The sequence below is a fragment of the Zonotrichia leucophrys genome, chromosome 1A, assembly GCF_028769735.1.
Source record: "Zonotrichia leucophrys gambelii isolate GWCS_2022_RI chromosome 1A, RI_Zleu_2.0, whole genome shotgun sequence".
In the NCBI taxonomy this organism is placed as follows: Eukaryota; Metazoa; Chordata; class Aves; order Passeriformes; family Passerellidae; genus Zonotrichia; species Zonotrichia leucophrys.
The window spans coordinates 1,958,470-1,978,210 of NC_088170.1; the positions used below are offsets into that span (position 1 = coordinate 1,958,470).

General features: G+C 38.1%; 1 protein-coding gene across 3 annotated transcripts in view; it reads right to left on the minus strand.

Moving 5' to 3' along the window:
* Nucleotides 1-19,741, minus strand: part of AEBP2 (AE binding protein 2) — a 40,920-nt gene that overhangs the window by 7,454 nt on the left and 13,725 nt on the right. For all 3 annotated transcript variants that reach the window (XM_064734838.1, XM_064734857.1, XM_064734847.1), the window contains exons 2-5: nucleotides 15,840-16,047; nucleotides 12,738-12,845; nucleotides 5,123-5,309; nucleotides 294-418 (exon numbers count right to left, since the gene is read on the minus strand). In XM_064734838.1, coding sequence (XP_064590908.1) covers nucleotides 294-418; nucleotides 5,123-5,309; nucleotides 12,738-12,845; nucleotides 15,840-16,047 — 628 coding nt within the window. The remainder of the gene's footprint in view (nucleotides 1-293; nucleotides 419-5,122; nucleotides 5,310-12,737; nucleotides 12,846-15,839; nucleotides 16,048-19,741) is intronic.

The window sequence follows — 19,741 nt, forward strand, 5'->3', positions numbered from 1 at the left end:
AAAATAGAACCAATTTTCTTCTGCAACACAAAGTTGCTGTTAGATATTCTCCAACTGGATCAGACAGGACATGTTGCAATCCACTCAATCTGTCAGCTAGAACAATTACCACCAATACCTCTTAAAAGTTCATTTACTAACAACAGTGGACAGCTCAACAATACCGAAGAGCCACTATTGCTTATTTCTGATTAAATGTCTACAGCAGTAAGAAGAAAATAGAAATCTTTCTGAAAGATTGGATTTTTTAGACACAAATGTAAACAAACAGAATCTATCACATAAATACTTACAGTACTATGAAATACAACACTGTGGCCTTTTCCTAAACTTTCTATATGTGCTGAGAGGTTAAAGCAGATGGCTCGATGTCTTATAGCGTCCAGTGTTTGTGCATCAAAGAAGTCATGAGGTCTTGCTGGAAAAAAGGAAAAGAGATCCTTAGTGTTCAACACACTGAAAGCATTCAAACACATTCAAGCATGTAAATAGGTCTGAAGTGTCATTAGTAAATCATTTATCCTTCTGTCAGCAGCACTACCTTGTCAGAGAGCTGCAAACATCATTTTTACTGAGAGGGAGAAATTATTCCTAGAGAAGCACAATTCAAGGTTGCTGAAAACACACTCTCTGTGAATTAAACAGCTATTTCCAAAAATGCAACCACATCCACTCATTTCAGTTTCAATAATGCCAAACAGTCAGGTGAAAAACTGCACACCATTACACATTCCTTTCCATGTAAAAGTTGCCATTCCATGTTCTTGGACTATTAGTAAACATTTTCTACCCAAGAGGCACAAGCTTCATGCAACACATATTAACCTTCCATTTATAATGAGTAAAGCACAGCTAAAACCCATCTCAGATTTTACAACCAGTATAAAACCAGCAGGCATTATAAAGGCCTTTTCCTTTTAGAAAAGGACTTTTATAGTTAGGTGTTTCTTGAACAATAGAAAAATTTTTGAATTTTGATTTAAGGTATAAAATAAAGTCCATCAATTCTACACTAAAAGTACTTGCACTAAAAAATAATTGCTATTAAGAACGTATTTGCATGGTATTAGAAACATTTCACAGAAGTGTTTTAAAATATACCATATAAAACTGTAAATACATCACATTAGCTGTCAGAATGAAAATATTCACATTTTTAAGCCTTACTTGAGAGCAGCAATTTATTAAATAACACACTGAAATTAAAACTAAGAATAGGAACTGGTTATCAACTATGTATTACTCTGAAATCTGCACAAACTGATTCAAACTTTTGCTGCCTTCATTTAAAGCAGCAGCATTCTCTATTCCTGTATCCATGACTTCCAAATGAACTACAAATTGCACTTGGAGCTAGCACTTGCTGCACTCCTGGGGCTGATTGTTGGTAAGCATTCATCTGTACACTGTGTTCTGTCCCTGCTCCATCTCAGCTGGACACTGCCAATTAGGCAATCATTCACTGCAATGAGTTCTCACTCCAAGTGCCAATGCAGGACCCCAGCTCGTGCTGCAGGTGCTCAGTGATGCAAGCACATCAAGATTTTATAAATATTTCTGAGGGAGGAAAGGAGGGAGGATGGAAAGAAGGGAGAAAAACCAACAAATTTTTGCTTTCAGGTTTATGCAGCAAATTTCTCCAGGATTTGCAGTGGAAAACATTCAGCAGACTGAGAAGAAAGCATACAATTTTTCAAAAGTGTGTGAATTATTTATATAATTCTTAAGTGTTAGTATTTTCTATGCTTCTTTACCCCAAAATGATTTTGAGAAAATGGATTTAAGTATTTTACTTCGTGCTTAATAATGCAAGTTCCAAGTACACATCAGTTCCTTAAGTCAAATAAATTACATCATCACATCAGTAACTCACCAAATGAAAACCAAGTTCTACATAAGTAATAGAATCTCATTGAAAATTTCATGGACAGAAAGCTTCCTTATCTCTCTCATATTCCTCCTGTGAACTTGATTATCATGCATGCTAATAACTACAGTGTCATCTTTGCAATGAAAAAGCAAGTGACAATACTGCAGTCAAGGCAGCTTCAGAACAGCAATACTGTGACCTATTTTAGAGGTGCACACTTGCAATATATTTGGTTCTAAAAGCCCCTCTGCATGAGTGAGAGAACATGAAAAAAGGCCACCCAGAAAAGAAAGCAAGCCACAGACTCTAATCCTGAATTATTCTACATCAAAATTCCTAAGACAAATAAGATCTCTATAGCACCATGAATGTGACCAGTTAAAAGGGTGCCACCAGTAAAACAAACTTTTATAATAAAAGGCTGATTTTCAAACTTAGAAACACATAAAAACACAAGACAGGACAAAAGAAAAGTAAAACATTTTAAAATGGCAAGATTTTAAAAAAACCAATTAAGTAACAGTAGAAATTTTCTTTAAAAGTATCAGTTAGAAGACTGTAGTCTCATCACGTACAGCCACAGTAAAGTCTCACTTTCCATTATACAATCTCTCACAAAAAAGTGTTACCTTCAGATATAAACCAGGAAGCAAATGTATAAATGTGCTGTACTTAAACTATTAAGAATTTATACATGAGGGTGCTTCAGTAACAGCATGTATCAGCCATTAATTGTCAATAAATATTTAGCAATCCTTTTACACCTTTAAAAAAAAGCCAGGGTCTAACAAAGCCATGAGGCACAAAGAACATACTGACAACAATTTTTTTTCAGAGACAAATTGTTTTGTGATGAAAACACTGCCAGCTTTTGTCAAATTATTATCTGCAAGTGATTTAAACAGACTGTCCACTATTAAATGGCATTTTGTTTACATCCAGATCATTAAGTCCTTGTAAGAGAGGAGAACTTGCAGAGAACCTGGTTACATGAGTTAAACATCTCTCCTTTTGGGCACTTAAAATATCTACAGATAAATCTTTCTTAGGTATTTAGCTTTATATACTCTAAACTGAAAATATTTAATGATGTTAAATTGTGTTATTTTGGCTTCCTAGATAAAGGTTTTGCCTGCCTCCATTCTTCTTGTAAAGACAAAACACACAAACTTGCACACTTCACTCTTTAACTAAAACTAGGCTAAGAAACAAAGACAAGCAGGATTGTATCAGCCCCTTGTCACCTTCAGTTCACCAACAATAACCCACCCAAAGTTTGAAAGGAAGGCTGCCAATACTCAGCATCTGCAGAAAATGCCATCAACTTTGGATACATTTCTGGGTCACATACCCTCTGGAGAAATACATTACAGTAGTCAGTTCCCAATTCAGTTAGAGATGATTTCTGCCCCAAGGCAAAAGTCTACAGCCAGCATTGCATTTGTCTCAAGAGGCAAGAAGATAAGAAATTGCTCAAGCAGCTGTCATTTTTCCTCCTGAGCAACACTTGATCAAGACAGCAGACCATTCAAATACTGCAGTCTGGTCTTTAACATTCACACAATATTTATTATTTCCAATTTTTTTGCCATAAATTCATTCATGATTTCTGCAGCAAATTCTTATCACAACTAAAGCATATTAACAGGTGATTTGAAGCTTAATTATAAAGCTCTGCTTTGAAATTTGTAAGTCAAATAATACAATATGATGTTTATCAATTGCTAATAAAATGCCAACCTGAAAAACTACTTCTGCATATAGTGGGGTGAAAATTAATGAAGATGCATTAAATCAGCCACCCAACAAAATCAATGTGGAGAAGCAAGGTAACATGCAACTCAGGAACTCCTGAAAATGAGAATTTTCAAGTGACCGGTCTCAGACCTTTATATTTTGAGTAACAGTCAACAAATCATGATGATCCTTTAGGAAGCTGCAATTATCTGAAGATGTCTCTCTTATTACATCTAAGACGCAAAAAGATACTGCAAAGTGAGCCCATAACCCTTCACTGATCAGCCTTCCCTTCTGCAACCTTCTCATTTACCCAATTTCCACAGTGAAAGGGAAGAAAAGTTCCTTAAACACAGGTGAGGTATTAAGAATAAATCACAATTGTGCGATAAAGAGTAATCACCTAAGTCCACTACTATGTGAATCCATTGCCCCAGTACCATTTGAATAACTGGTAACTGTATTTCCTCACAGGGAGAGAAATATGGATAAAGTTACATGTTCTGCTACAGAAGAGTTTTGGAGAGATAAAACTGTGGCCAGTATGAGATTTAAAACGTCCAGTGGTTCATAAAAAAAGGTATCTTGTTCTACTTTCCAATACAGTAAGATGGATTTTGCACCACAAGTAAAAATACATGTAGTTTTTTCTTCAGCTGTTGACACACCAGCAGAAAAAAAAACTAAAGGAGTTTTTTAATGTCTCTTCTAAAATGCAGGTGGCAGAATAACACTTTAATATTAGCAAATGGTCAGTTTGGTACTGGAGGGTTGCATCCAAAGCAATATAGCCCAAAGTGAAATATTTTAACAGTTGCCTAATCTTTCCTAACTATTTCTGTAGATTAGAATCGCTATAGAAATTTGATGTTTTATTAGTCTAATTCTAGGACAACTCAGGAATCAAACTACAATTCCAAATAGACTAGAAGAGGTACTGGGTAAGTGATGATTTCTTGCTAGAGGAAACACTTCTCACTTTAAATGACAAATCACACCTCTCAGCACATTGGTTCATATAAAATTAATGAACAGCAACTATGTGGAGACAGATTAAAAAACCATAGCAAGTCAATTCTGCCCAAAATTAGATCTTGGTTATGCTCATAAAACTGTTATTAACATAATGAAATGTTGTGCTCAAAAAAGAGCTTATATAACATGCATTTATCTCTAATTTATATGAATCTGCAATCTCTGTCTAAACTTCAGATCTCATTAGCACTAAACAGAACCCTTTCCAACAGTAATAGAGTCAGTAAACAAAAAGCAACTCTGAAATGAAAAGCTTCTTTTAATTGGCAACTCCAATTGTTGCTCACAGAAAACTGATCTTTTTTCCTCGACACACAGAGATTTACCCTGAAAAGAAACACAAAGAGAATCTGGAATTGTTTTCTTCCCATCACAAGGAATGCCAACCCTACCAGACTCAAATCTGCAGAGAAACCACCAGGGTGAAGAGGAAGTTTCACTCCAAGACAAACCTTTCAAGAACTTCTGCGGAACACTTACGTAGTGATCTTCTCCTCTTGTTCTTCAATTTTCTTCTTTTATTCATTCCAGCTTTAGATGGAGATTCCTCTTTGGCCTTTGGCTGGCTGGCAACTTTAGAAGAGTTCTGCTGGCTGAAGTGTGTGGGCACATGACGGGCAAGTCCTCCCTGAGATGCAAAGCTGGCATTGCACCCACCAACTACACACTAGTGAGAAAAAACACAACAACTGCATCAGTGCCTGTGTGGCACAGGAGCTTCGACAGCCTGCTGCGACTTTTCTGCCTCAACTTCCAACACACTAAAGCAAAACCAAACTCTTCATGACCACGCAATTCTTAAAAAGAAAAAGAAAAACATATTCTGAAATATATTTGCTTGAAGTTTTTAACTCCCAATTATTATTTCATGATACAATACTTTTTATGCCATACTATATTTTTTATTGTATAGCATAAAAATAATCTCAAACAATGCACTAGCAAACTTCCCTCTCCATACACCAACATTCCCTTGCCTTTCCAAACACTGTTACTGTTTCAAAACCTCTCCAATGCTCTCCATCTGGTAACAGTGACATCCTCTAACATCCTCCTTTCCTGTGACAAGGCAGAAGTAACAAATACATCCTTACCCACGTGAAATTTGAAACAGTTCAATGCTCTGTGTAAACGCTATAAAATGTCAATGAACAGCTGCCTTACAGTTCTGTCTAAAACTACCTTCAGTAAAGTTGTAGTAACAATTATTTATACATTCATTCTGGGATGCTGCTATTACTTCAGGAGCATTTAAGGTAGTTCTCATTTAAAGGAAATGTCCTCTCTCAACAGAAAAATAAGATCCAACAATAATCAAGTAGAAACATACAAACAATGACAGCAGCAACTAAGCTGGTACTGGCTACAATTATTGGTACTTTCATAAGTATCTGATTCATATTTGCAATTATTTTATTTGCAAAAGAAATATTTAAATTATACCACTGGAGAGGGAAGCACAACCCTTTTCTATTGTTCTCTGAGCTTACATGGGTAATAGAAAAGTAATTTTAGAACATGCATTTCATCACTGGCTGCAATTAGTTGTGTATGCATATGATTGATTTTTCTTCTTGATTGGAAGACAAGAAAACAGCTTTAGAACTCCACATGTCCCACTTTTTGCCCCTAAATCCCAACTGTGCTGTTTTCTAACAGTGCTGGCAGAACTGAGACATCTATTTCTGCCTCAGACTTAGCAATTGGTTTTCCATGATCAGTAGTAAAATACAGTGTCCACAAAGAGAAAAGCTTAATACTTGTGCTTAATACTTGCTATAGGACTAAAAATATGTACACAGATTTCAAGAAAATAACAGGCAAAAAATGAAAGTTCTTCACTTTTTTTTTGGTGTGTTTGTTGTGTTTTTTACAAGGGAAGAATTCTTAGAGACAGTTAGAGGAAGTTCTCTATGTAATGAACTAACTCAAATGTAGAATTCCCTGACAAAAAGCTTGAGGAACCCTCACACTGTATTTGTTCCTCCCTATCTCCCCCACTAATAAGCACCTTAAGAAATGTGAAGATTTCTACCAAAATCCCCCCCTCTGCCTTTTTACCTTGCCCTAAGATTTCCCATGTTCAAACAACAGCAATATTGTCTACTTAGATTCCAGTGGATTCCAGTAGATTGTCTACTTAGATTTCTTCCAGAGTGGAAGAAATCCCAGCACACCTGTGAGTCCCAGCACACTCTGGATGCTGATCTCATTACACTACACTAACACAAACACAATTTTCCTTTCTTTAAAATCTGCACTTGCAGAATCACAGGGTGGTTTGGGTTGGAAGGGTCCTTTAAAAGTCATTCAGTTCCAAGACCCTGCTGTGGGTAAGGCCAGCATCCACTAAATTAGATTGCTAAACCCCTCAAGCTGACCTTGAACCCAAACCACTTGTTTTCATGAAAGATTGCTCAACTCCCAATCAACAGATAAGTCTACAATGCATGTGTGCATCAGTTTAAACATTTTCTCCTCTCCTTTTTGTTGTCCTTGAAATAGCTGTCTTGCCCATAAAGGCAGCTGCATTAAAGTAAGCCACAAAATCGAAATTTAGGATTAACTTTCACTAATGTGCTCCTGACTTCAGATTCCAGCTCTTGATCACACAAACACTGTCAGGAAAAAAAAATAGCTGGAAACCAGTCCATATCTTGAAATTCAGTCACACTGAGAAATTAAAATTTTAGTTTTAACAATGCCTGCTATAGGTCCAAAACAACCTAAAGCCTTGGTACAGTGCATGCATTATCATATTCCAAGTTAAATATGGTATCAAAAAGGGAACATCTTTGGGAAAAAAGCACAAACTATGTGTCAGGCACTTTTCTAAAACTTTTCAAACCATAACTGTACTTCTTGTCAGATGGGAAGCACTGTTTTATGACAAACTGCAGGTTGACTCATGATGTCTTAACTTTTTTCTTGTCATGTACAGAGCAAACAATCCCAAATATTCTATATGGATTATCTACAGAAGCTACTGCTAACTTTTCTTGCTCTACCCAAGTTTTACTTTCAAAATCCCTAAACCAACATCCTTAGATCCTCAATATCTGCTACTTGCAACTAGAAATTGTCTTTTTCCAGAAAGTGTATTAATAGTCTACAGCCACAGTACAAAATATTTGCAGAAATTATTACATTCAGATTCTGTGTACTTTGAGACTACCTGATCATGTCTTCAAATAATCAACAGCTGATAGATCAAAGATGACAGAGAATGCCTTTGCAGTAGACAGGAAATAGTAGAAGAGGAGAATGAAAAAATCTTACCTGTTTGTTCTTTTTTTTCTCTAAAATAATATATCCAGCAATCCGTTACTAATGGGTAAAGTCTCTTCTCTCCAAAGATAAAGGAGCAGTTCAGGCTGTCACTTCAGGATCTCTGGACGGTAAGTCACACCAAATCAGCTTCCCACCAGATAATTATATATCTCTAGAGGCCTTCTAATAAATCAACTCAACTATTATGCACAACTTTGAACCAATCTTGCCATTTTTCCCCCAAAACCTAAATCTCAAAATTTTGCACTGAATTTGAAATACAACAGATTGGGTCCGGATTGGTGGATATGTTACTTCAAGAGAAAGGAAGTAAACATGTAAGAAGTTTAATTTCTCCAGTGTACCCATACCCACCATTATTAATGGGCAGTAATGACCAGTGACTTTAACAAACAGGATACAAAAGTATCTAGCAATGCAGCTTTTTGTTCTAAATTCAAAATAACCAAATCTCCTATTTGTGTTACTCAATGTGTAATTTTTTCTAGTAAATCTAACAGAAATAGTTTAGACATCTGGATAAACTTCCTTATTGTCTCTACATCTGAGTGTCTGGGCAGAGTGCCTTTATATTTTACATCTGCAATGCTCTGATGGACAGAAAATATTGTGCCAAGAGAGTAACAGACATGAATTGCCAATGAAGACTGGAGCTGCTCGCCTGTGTTTTCTACATTTCACCAGGCATTACACTGAGGGTTGTATCAAATACAGTCACCCCTTCATGAATTCTGGAAGTTACAGGGAGCACCCAACTTCATTTTTAACACTAATTTCTTCCCCCATTTTAAGGAGAAGCCTGCAATGAACCTGTGCACTACCACTTGTTGTCAGTAGCAACATTTACCCCACAGGAGCAAACCTTGCATGATTGCTCTTGAAGAGCACATCCACTGGAATCCATGGGTGGAAGCAGCTGCTAGCACTCCCACATGCATCCTCACAGATTCATTTAGGTTGGAAGAGACCTTTGAGATCACCAACCCCAATCCTAATGCTACATGCAAGTATTATTACTTAAATTTTTACTTTATTTTTGTTTTATGCTATTATTCTGCATAAAATCTCCCACTATTTTGTGCTCATCTGCCATTTGTCCTTTCATTGTGCTCAACATCTAAGAGCTCATTTGATGTGTCTTCAAGTAACCTTCAGTGCCAAGTAATACTTGATTAATTTAATTTTGCCCCTACACCAGAAACCATGCTGGAAAACACAGGTTGTCACAACTCCCTTAACTATTCCAATACTTGTAGCAGCCAAGTTAAGGACAAGAAAGATGAAATATCTTAATATTCACTTCTTTTCAACTTGCCAAGGGCAGTTTGTTGAAACCAGGATGTTTTCTGACTCAGCAGATTATTCCTTTACATCCTGTCTATAAAGTCTGAAAGCCAAGCTGCTGGACCCTCAAGAGGACCAGCCCTGCATGCTGATGATTATCCACAATGTTCTACTGGTTTCTAAGAAGCTGCAAAATTGTGCAGTAAGAGATCTAAAAAAGAATAATATTGAGGGTTTACTCTCTCAACTGTCAGTAAAATCATGTTCAATATGAGCATACTAAATGTCTTTGGAAAGAATGCCTATATTTAATGAATGTCTACAATGACAAAAAAATATGAAAAGGATTGGCTAAAATCAGACTGTGAAGGAAATGACTCACAGAGGAGCTGGATGTACACTACCAAGATATTGCCCCACAGAAAAAAGGAGCTAGCTTAACAACAGTCTCAAAAAATAGGTATGCATAAGGAAATGTACCTTTTCTGTGACACAGGTACTAATTTATTCACGATGAGAGGGACACACAGCCATACAACCAGGAAAAAAAGGAAAAACTCATGAAAATATGAACCATTTTGCCTTTGCAATTTCATTTCTGTGACAAATGAACTGCACAGTCACATGGCTGATAGGAATGAATGGAAAGGGCAGGTAAAACCCACAAAGACCTTTCAATAGGAAAGCAGAACAGCTCATTTAGAGCTGAATGGAGCTTTTAGTCAAAGGACAGCTCCATGTGTATCACAAAAAGAGATAATTAAACCCAAAATGTGCAACTACATAAAATGAGCCCATTTGTAAGCAAAAGGGGAGCTGGACAGGGATATATCCTTCTATGCCAAAGGGAGTTATGTTTGAGACAGTCTCCAATGCTTCTCAATTTAAGAAACTACATTTCTCTCTACTTTTCACTAGAAATGTAAGAATATATCAATCTGTGATATACTTATTACTCTCTTCTGGTCACTGTTTAATTTACCTTTCCAAAAGTAAGATTTCCAATTTTCTAGTTGTCATTTTCCTAGCTAAGATTCTTTGTTTCTTTGTTTTTATTTTAAACATTCTAAATAGCAGTTCTTCAGACAACAGCACAGAGCTTTCCATTACCACTTCTTACAGCTTTCCTCAAGAATCCCAACATTATTTTTTAACAGAAACACTGAATGATTACTTCCTGCAAGTTTTCCAAAATGAAAGATTCCTTCCTTTCATGTTAGGATTCAAGTATACCGACATGAAGTTTCATTTGCAATTTAGGTTTTGGGAGATATTTTGTCTGCAGTAATTATCAAGAACAGGTCTTTAAAGCAACTCTGACTTTAAAAAATCTGGCTTTCCCTGAAAGGTGAGCAATTAAGATTTATGAGACAAGCTAAATGCACAAAATGGACACATTGGCTCCATTTTTGACTGGCTGCCACAAAACAATTAATAAAAGTCTGTTCTTGGACTGGTCAAGACTAATATCCAACACTTCAAGTGTTTTTTGTCTCAGAGTAGATTTCTAAAGTTAGCATAAAAAAAAAGCAGCAGAAAATGAAGGAAAGGAGCCAGCTAATTAATAGATTGCCATCACAGACACTCACATACTTGGCTACCTCATGTGAGCCCTGAAGCTTATTTCAGCATAAATGACAGGGGAACAAAAGATGTTACAAAATTCTACTCAGACCACAATTATCCTCCATTCAAAGCTCCCAGGAACAGATTGAGAAATACAGGGATAAAAAACAAACAGAGGGACTCCAGACAACAGTATGAAAAAATGCTGCAGTGACACACATTGAGCCAGGATGATTAACTACTGCAACCCTCCAATGTTTTGTTCTCTCCCTCAGTAGCACCAGAAAGGACAGAAAATCAGCTGGTGAAACAACAGATATTGAACACAAGATGATTATTAGCAGAAACAATTGTGGACAATTTTAGGGCTCTAGCTGGAACCAGCCTGGCCAAAAAAACTCAGTTTTGCCAGGTAAGGCTGACACTCAGAAGTACTACTGGTGTTTCTGAGCTATGGCCACCTCTTCAACCCAGTGTCTCTACAATTGAGTTTCTTTCATCTAGACCAAATAAGAACAGAGATTAAGCTATTAAAGGACTTTCATCCAAGAACAAAGCTTGCCATTATACTTTGAGGTAGACAAAATATTTCATTCCAAAATAGAGAAAACCTAAGGTAGAAGTTTCCTCTGGTAACTGGTGGTTGCTTTCTTTACTACTACTACTGCTACTATTACCACTATTATTAATAATGATAATATTAATAATCAGAGATTAGGATTTAAGATTAGATCAGTTCCTGGCACAACTATATCTGCAAACTTGCAGGGATCTATGATCCTTATGCTATCCTTCCAAGAAACTCATTCCTTCAAGCACAGGTTATGATAACCTTAAAACTCATTTTCCTGTGGTTTAGTCAGAAATTTTCAGTCTAAACTGCACAGTTCAGTATGGAAAAAAAATCTGTTTGGTAAAAAAAGGCTTTTTCACATGCAATGCACTATTTTTACTCTTTTGGTTTTGAGTTTAATTTAGTTTTGTTTTCTGTCATAACTATTATTAAAACCTATATAGAAAATGTAACTACAGAAAGAAACCCCTGTAACAGAAAAGTATTTTTAGTTATAAAGCTGCCTTAAAATATATTTTTTACAAAGTGGAAGATTTTACCTGAGGAGAAAGAGAAGAGAGGGAAGACAGGGACTAAAACTTGGTGAGGTTAGGGATGGGAGAACAGGAGGCATAAATTGCTACCTAAACTCAAAAAAAAAACCCCAAATCCTATTTCATTTTCATATCCTACATGGAAGAACTTCAGTCTGAAGTAGTGTGGGTGGGACTTACCATCAAGTGATCCAGGACTGACAGCTATGAACTGCCCCAACTGTATCCATAAGAGGATGAAGCAGCTCATTAATAACGGATTGGTGGATATGGGAATGATAAACACTACTATACCTAGAATTGCAGGTACAGATTAAGGGGAGAAAGAAAGAGAAAGTTAGAAAATACTGTGCAGGAAATACACTCAGGTCACTGGTCCTGCATTCCTGACTTCCTTATTCTGTTCACAGAATGAACCATGAATAGTCACTGCCAGTGTTTCCACTGAATTTAACAAAAGCAGCTCTTAAGCAGGAATGTCACCATCAGCCACGATCCAAAACTCAATGTGCAAGTGTAAAGTATGAGAGAAAATACCTCACTGTTACAGTGCAAGCAGCTCAACCTCAGAATGCACAAAGCCCCTGAACTTCAGCACTATTTACTTTTACACTCCCTGCCATTTATAGATTAAAAGAAACAGGGACAGAGAAACAATAAGAGTTTCTTCACCTGCTTTTGTAAAAGAACAGGACCTTTGGGCACCATTACTGCAAAGAAGAAAGCTCAGCTCACTTTTCTTCAGCTCACTCCAGTGATGGTATTTTTCAACTGACATATTGTATTAGGAAAAACAAAGAGAATATTTCTAAAAATGAGAGATAATGTATGTTACAATGAGCCTTACCTTGAAAGGTTTGTCCCCACTGTGTGTCAGCATATGCCTCTGCAACCAACTTTGACTTGTTGAAGGTGTATTATATACTTTGCAACCTTTCCACAAGCAAACAAACACCTAATAGAGTAAAAACGTGGTAAGTTTACACACATCGGAGAGAACAGTAAATAAAAAGCACATTAGCAAAGAAGGCTGTTGTTACAACATCTCAGAACACTTCAAGGAATTTTGAACAATAACCATTTATTTTGAAACACACTTCTCATATCTCACCAAGGAAAAAATAATTACAACCCCAAATATTCAGTAAGAACAGGTCACTGGAAGAAAATACCAACAGACAGATGCTCCTGCAGATAAACACAATCAAGAGCAACAGGGTCTGCTGTATTTGTGTTTGCACTCAGAATCTGTATCCACCAGATGTGGAGCCAGAATATTTTTAAATGAAAAATTTGCATTTTCTTGGTAGTAGTTACAGAAATATAATTATTTGCTCTCCTAAGCAACTAAGTTATTTCTTGAGCATGAAAAAGTAAAAACTCTTAATTGCAATGCCATCTATCTACTGGAGTTTTGTATTCTGGAATACCAGATACTTCTAGTTAGGGCCTTACATTCAATTCCTGATGAAGGAAGCTACCAATTCTCATAGGATTCAAAATCTATGGCTGTTTTGTGATTCCAGTGTACAGAACAATCACGTGCACAATAGTGCATTAAGGGGAGCAGAACTCACTCATGCTGCTTTTCTCTCTCTCATTGTGTTTATCTGTAACTGAGGGAATAAAAAAGCTCAATGAACTTGCCTTTCATTAGAATTTCCTCAACAGGTCTGTGGGTGAAGGGAGGTAAAGCCCTAATTTGTCACAGCAAAAGAAAGTTCCCAGGCAGAGCACTGTTCATAACACAGGTTTTCAGAAATGCAGGAAACTAATTGGATTTCAGTTTCTTGTTCTCTTTTGGAGAATAAAACCCCCTCACCCTTCAAAAGATTTTATTTTCCAAATGAAAAAGCAGCCACGGGAGTTCCACGTTCTTGCTGTACAATAGATCCATAACCAGCTTTACTCAGACAAAGCTGGAAACCCCTCAGTGGCTGGGACTGATCCACACCCACTGACACAAGGCCCAAGTCCCTGAACATTTGGGGTCTGTCACTCCTCAGTTTTGAGATCCCCTCAAAACCACAGAACTGGGATTTCTGAGATTTCTGAGATTTCTGGCTCTGCAGCAGCCCCATAAGCGTGCTGGCATTTCCAGCAGCAACTGCAGGGCCCTTGGCAAAGGTGTTACTGGAACTTACAGATGGGGGAAATACAAAGAGCTGGCTTTGCAACCATGGGCCAGAAGTCTACACAAGGCAGCTTGGGAACCCAAGAAGCTGATCCCAAAATGTTTCTGAAATAACATCTTGCAAAAGCAAAACTGTTTTGTCAAAAAGCTTCCCAGGCTCATCATGGATGTATCTGGTTTGGACTGAAGCCATGACCTCGGTATTAGCTGGAAAAAGTACATTTTACCATGCAAAGATGCTTATCCTATTCCTTTCCATTCTCAATAAGCAATTACTTAACCCCCACTCTTCTTCAAATGTGGAGCCATTGCAGCTAAGTGAGATCTGAAATCCCATGAAAAGCAGGAGACAATTTCCAACACACTTGAACACCTCACCGGCAGGTGGCAGACAAATCCCTGAAACAAACCCATCAGGACACATCCCCCTTCCACAGCCCTGCCTTGGAACTTCCCAAAAAATTAACTCCAGTAGGGGCATTCAAAAGTGCGAACTCAATGCAACACTTATTAGACACTTTGTGCTTCCAACAACCTCCTCTTTCAAATATACAAATATAGTCCAATATTTACTAAATGAAAATATCCACAAATCATGTCACATGAAATGTTAAGTGACAAGAAAGAAAATAGAGGGAAAAAAACCCAAACCAAAATCTGCAAAATCTTCCAGCCCCTTTTTAAGAAATGTAAAGGATGGGATAACAAAGATCCAAACACACCTTATTCATTTCACTGTTTCATGCAGGTTTCATGTAACACCTTTATATACCTGTGGACAGAACTCAGGAATCATCTCATGGGTGGCTAAAAAGCCACTACACTGGATGGATGATTCTGCTCAGATACTGGACTGAAAAAAGCCATCAAATATGAAACTGAAAAGTTTGATCATGCCAAAAAATATTGTCTAAATACAGTCAGAGTCACAGCTGTCTCAGTGACATATTTACATAATAAATTATTTAAAGTAATGCAAATTAGCATTTTATTTAAGTTTCTTATTCACTGAAGATAAAGTGCAACAGCCTAACATTTTCCTTCTGAAGAACTGACAGGGCAAAAAGTCAAAAGATAACAACTATTCTACTTTGAGAATATCTCAAAGAATTATCTCTCCCAGAAATTGAAGAGCTGCAACACACAGAGTCTAAAGCAGGCAGATTGCTTGTGCTGGATGTAAAGGTAGTTTACATGATATATTCCAGACATCAGAGGTAATTTGGGAGCTTGAAGATGGGAGGTAGTTAAGTACAAAGTTGAAATTACTCTACTAGAAGACGTTTTTAAACATTAAAATTGAGACCAATTATCATTTGACCAGGGATTAGACTGGAATTTACATGTTTATATACGCAACTCAATTAAAAAAAAAATTAGATGCAATTATATAGAAGGCAAACTTGCCATCAGTATTACACACAGAGCTGTTTTGTTAAGACTTTGTACTCTTGAGGCAGTCTTACATCTTCCCTTCTGGACATTCGGGATGGATTTTACCTGCAGTGAAACTCCTTTGGTAACAGTAATTAAGATGTGACTTCACCTGAGTTCACATGCAGGAACACGTACACTAAGAGTTTGAAGAAAATGAATTCCAAGTGTAAGCACCTCAGGGATATTGAAATCAACACACTATCAAAACCCTGGAAATCTCAATTTACTGAAAATAACTGACTACATTTTTAAAGTTAGGCCACTAACTTTGTTGCCACTAGCTAGAAAAAAGGAATTTTGAAACAAAACTTGGTGCTGTCATTCAAGAGCAAAATACTGGCAAATAAGAAAGAAGGGAAAGCCAAAGGTAACACCAACCCCTCCTCGCTGCCCATCCACGTGTATGGAGCGAATGTGGTCGGCCAGGTCCGGGCTGGAGCTGAAGCAGGCGTGGCAGTGGTCCCAGCAGCAGGTATAGGCAATGCTCTTGGCAGAGGAGGCAGCAACTCCCTGCCCATTCATCATCACCGGCGTGGAACGCCCGCTGGAAATTGTGCTGTCTACGTCCATGATAGTGCTGCTTATGCTGCAAGACAGAAAAAACCAAAAATGAAATCCATTTGTATTTGTTGCATGTTAATAGAGCAAATCCAAATCGTAGCTCTTTTGTTTCAGATCTATTTAGACAGGTTGGAAAGCAAACCTTGCACAAATTTATTATTTATAATATATGTGGTTCATTGCTTTATTAATAAATGTACAGTTAGGAAACAGCTACTATTATCAACAGTGTAACTGCTTCTGCTCACTGGGAACAAAAGGGAGGAATGCAAAATCCTGCATATATTGATTGAGTCCAGCATCCCCTGCCAACACTAGAGCCTTAAGAAGAATACAGCACTTCAGTTCTACCCAGGGTTTAAAGCACTCCCACATGGCCCCAGCATAGTTTCCCTCGTGTGCATGGTCTAAACTGTTTGTTTTGGTTTTGCAAAACGATTCCAGAGGCCAGAATCAGCAGAGGAAATCTGTGGCCAGCAGGGGTCACTTCCATCAGCCTTTCTGCTCTGTACCTCGGCAGATAGAGACAAGCATCAAACGGATCCGAAACTTGCAGAGATGATGCTCTTTCCCTATATAAGCATAAACTATGGAGATGGATGCTCCTCCTCAGTAAACACCTACTGATACACCTTTTTTATCTTGTGAACCTGCTCAGTTGCCATGAGAGCCTTTAAGTTTTTCTCTTCCACGAAGCCACAGCATCACAGAACAGCTCATCTTTGACAGAACCTCCAAGACCAGGTGGTGAAATTTGCTCAAACAGGAACGAATGAGATCAGCTTGCCTGTGTTGTTGTCCAGTGGAGTTGTCAATGGTTGTGTTCAAAGGCTGGCATTTCTGCTATTTCTTAACAATTTTCTCAATGGCTGACTAACCTTGTTCTGGGGGAGGGGGGAAGTTTCCCAACACCTCATCAGAATTTCCAGTGCTGCAACTTCTGTCTCTTGTCTCTCATCCTTGGCAGCTGCAGGGCTGAGATGACTCTGCCTCCTCCATTGTTAACCCTCCCTATCAGATCACAGAACACAGAAAAACCCCGCCCTCCTCCTCCCAAAACTGAACACATGCACTCGGCCTCTCCATGCTCTGGATTTGCTTCAGCACCCAAACCACTTTGGGGAGCCTCCACCAGATCCTCCCAGTACAACTGGGATGTGTTCAACTATTCTGCTTTTAAGGTACAGGTGCTGTTCCTTATTTTGACCATCACTGTTTATATGCCCAGTACTGTTCTATAACACACTGAGATGAAGGACACAAAAACCACCATTAGTCAAAATCTGAAGATACCATTAACATGTTTGCTCCTCTGCTGTAAGAGTCTCTCCTACTGATTTCTCACATTATCTGTATCTTTCTGAATCACTACAATGCTAGCAGGTTTTTTCTGTGACAGATTTTAAAATAATCACAGATATTTGCTTTGTTTAGATTTCCCATTCTCACCCACCATGTAGATTCCAGTGCTTTTATCAATAAAAAGTGACTTGTCTTCGTCTAAATAACAGATTCCCTTTAGCAATGCTCCCAGTTACAAGTTGTAGTTTTAACTACCCTGGGTAATTTGGTTTCATGAACCAACACTTATCTCAAGAGATACCAGCAACATAACAAATCCCAACCACAGAATCCTTAAAAATCATCTTCCAGTTCCATCTATTATTAAAACTGACCAACTATTTCAGGCCTTTGTCTTCCAAATTAAAAAGAAAGATACCTTTTAAACACCTTTTGCTTTAATGAAGGTATATCAAATACAGAGTTCCTAAATGCTACACCAACACCACATGCCTTTCTTCCACCCCCCTCCCAGTTACAAACAAGGTGTAACAATTTAGAAGGCACAGCTCCTACCCATGGAAGTCATACAGGCTATTTGCTGCTACACAGTCAATTTCCATGTGTCCACTATCTTTACCTTCTTCCCTTTTCTACACCCTGAATACACAGAGCTTTCCATGCTCCCTCCCCATGTCTCACTTCCTTCCCCAGTAATATTGACTCCTTTTATGACATACAATCAATCTCCCAATCTGTCACTAGCAAGTAAAAAAGTATTCCACTGGCCCCGAGCTGAAGCTCCCAGCCCCAAGAGCATTAAGAGCCACTAACTACAGGCACTGTAACAGCACTGTAGGATCCCTGGAGGAAATTGTCACAAGCTTTATCATCAAAACCTGTTGCAAGTAATCCTAATTTTTCCACTGTGCCAGGCTCACAATAGATGCAATTATGAGACTGACATCTTCTCCTTCCTCAACTGATGCCTAGGCCAAAAAATGATCCCAAAAATAAAGCCTGCAAAACTGTACTGTGAAAGCAGAATTTACCCATAATGACAGAAAAACTGAACAATTAATTACAGTTAATTGTGCCACCACCTCACCTCCCCCTCAGTTTAAGCTATCCAAATGCAGCTTTCTCAAAACCACACTTGGAACTAGGTTTGGACACACAGCATGGCACAGAGCCCAACCACTTCTGCCACAGACAGAGCTGTTACACGGATCAGTGGTCCCGACAGGAAGCTGCTCAGCCAAGGATGGCAAAGCACTGCACACACAGCACTCGCGCAACAGCTGCCTCACACCAGCTCAACTCCATAAATAACCTGCCTTTCCCACAGCTGAAAGGTACCAAAGGAAACTGCTTCCCAACCCTTGCAAGGAGGAGTTCGAGCTTCAAAGCTATTTCCAGTCAGTACGAGTTTCTACACCACAGCCAGCATTAGGGCTGCTCTCACACACCCCACAAACACTGCAAGCAGATTTCTGACTGAGAGGATGTGTGGTGCTGCTGACCACAGGCAGAGTATGAGAGTATTTAGCAGCTCCCTGGGTTTACAGTCTGGTCTCAAGTGGGAAAGCAATGAGAAAACATAACCCTGAACAAGTTCTGTGAAAGCATTTTGGGGCAGCGGAAAAGTGCACGCTCACACAGGTGTATGAGGTTTCTCCATTCCACAGGCGTGAAATCCACTTAATTCCTCTAAGAGGAGATAAAAAACCCCCTGAAAATTATCAACCAAAACCATGACAGTTTAGTTCACATTGCCAGTGCAGTGAAACATACCTTGACACAAAATCACAGGTCTCCAATTTTACAGCCTAAGGAATGCAAATGCTTAGGCTTTGTGGTTTATTTATAAGCTATCTACCTTCTTCTGGAGAAAAATATGTAAAAATCAACTGATCCCAGCAAAAGCTATCATGACAAGTGGGGTTATTAAGGACATAAGAAACCAGTAACAAGCTAATTTAGTTATTACTGTTTAAATGTTTGCTGGGTTCAGGTTTAATAGCCTAAGTGTTTGCTAAGGGCTAACAGATTAACACGGTATCAAAATTTTGTATCAGAGGACCTGGAATAAAAAAGGCTGCCCACAGCACTTATACCAAGTAGTAGAATATAGAATTTGGAAACTGAGAAGGAAGTGCTATACTGAACCATGATTCTATATACCATTCAAAATCCTCTCTAAAAATGGGAAAAAATATAACTCTAATCCAGTTGAGCAAAAACAGCTTAATATTTAAGACAAAATGCCCTCCTTCCTTCCAGAAACTCACTGCCCTTGCCATTTCTTCTCTAGTATCTGTTAAATAAAAATGCAACACATATTGTTTTTGTTTCCTCTTCTGTGCCTCCAGAACCAGCGTATTTCAGGTGATCAGGTGCCTCCCAGTACTAAGAAATCTAGAATTAGTTTCTGCCTC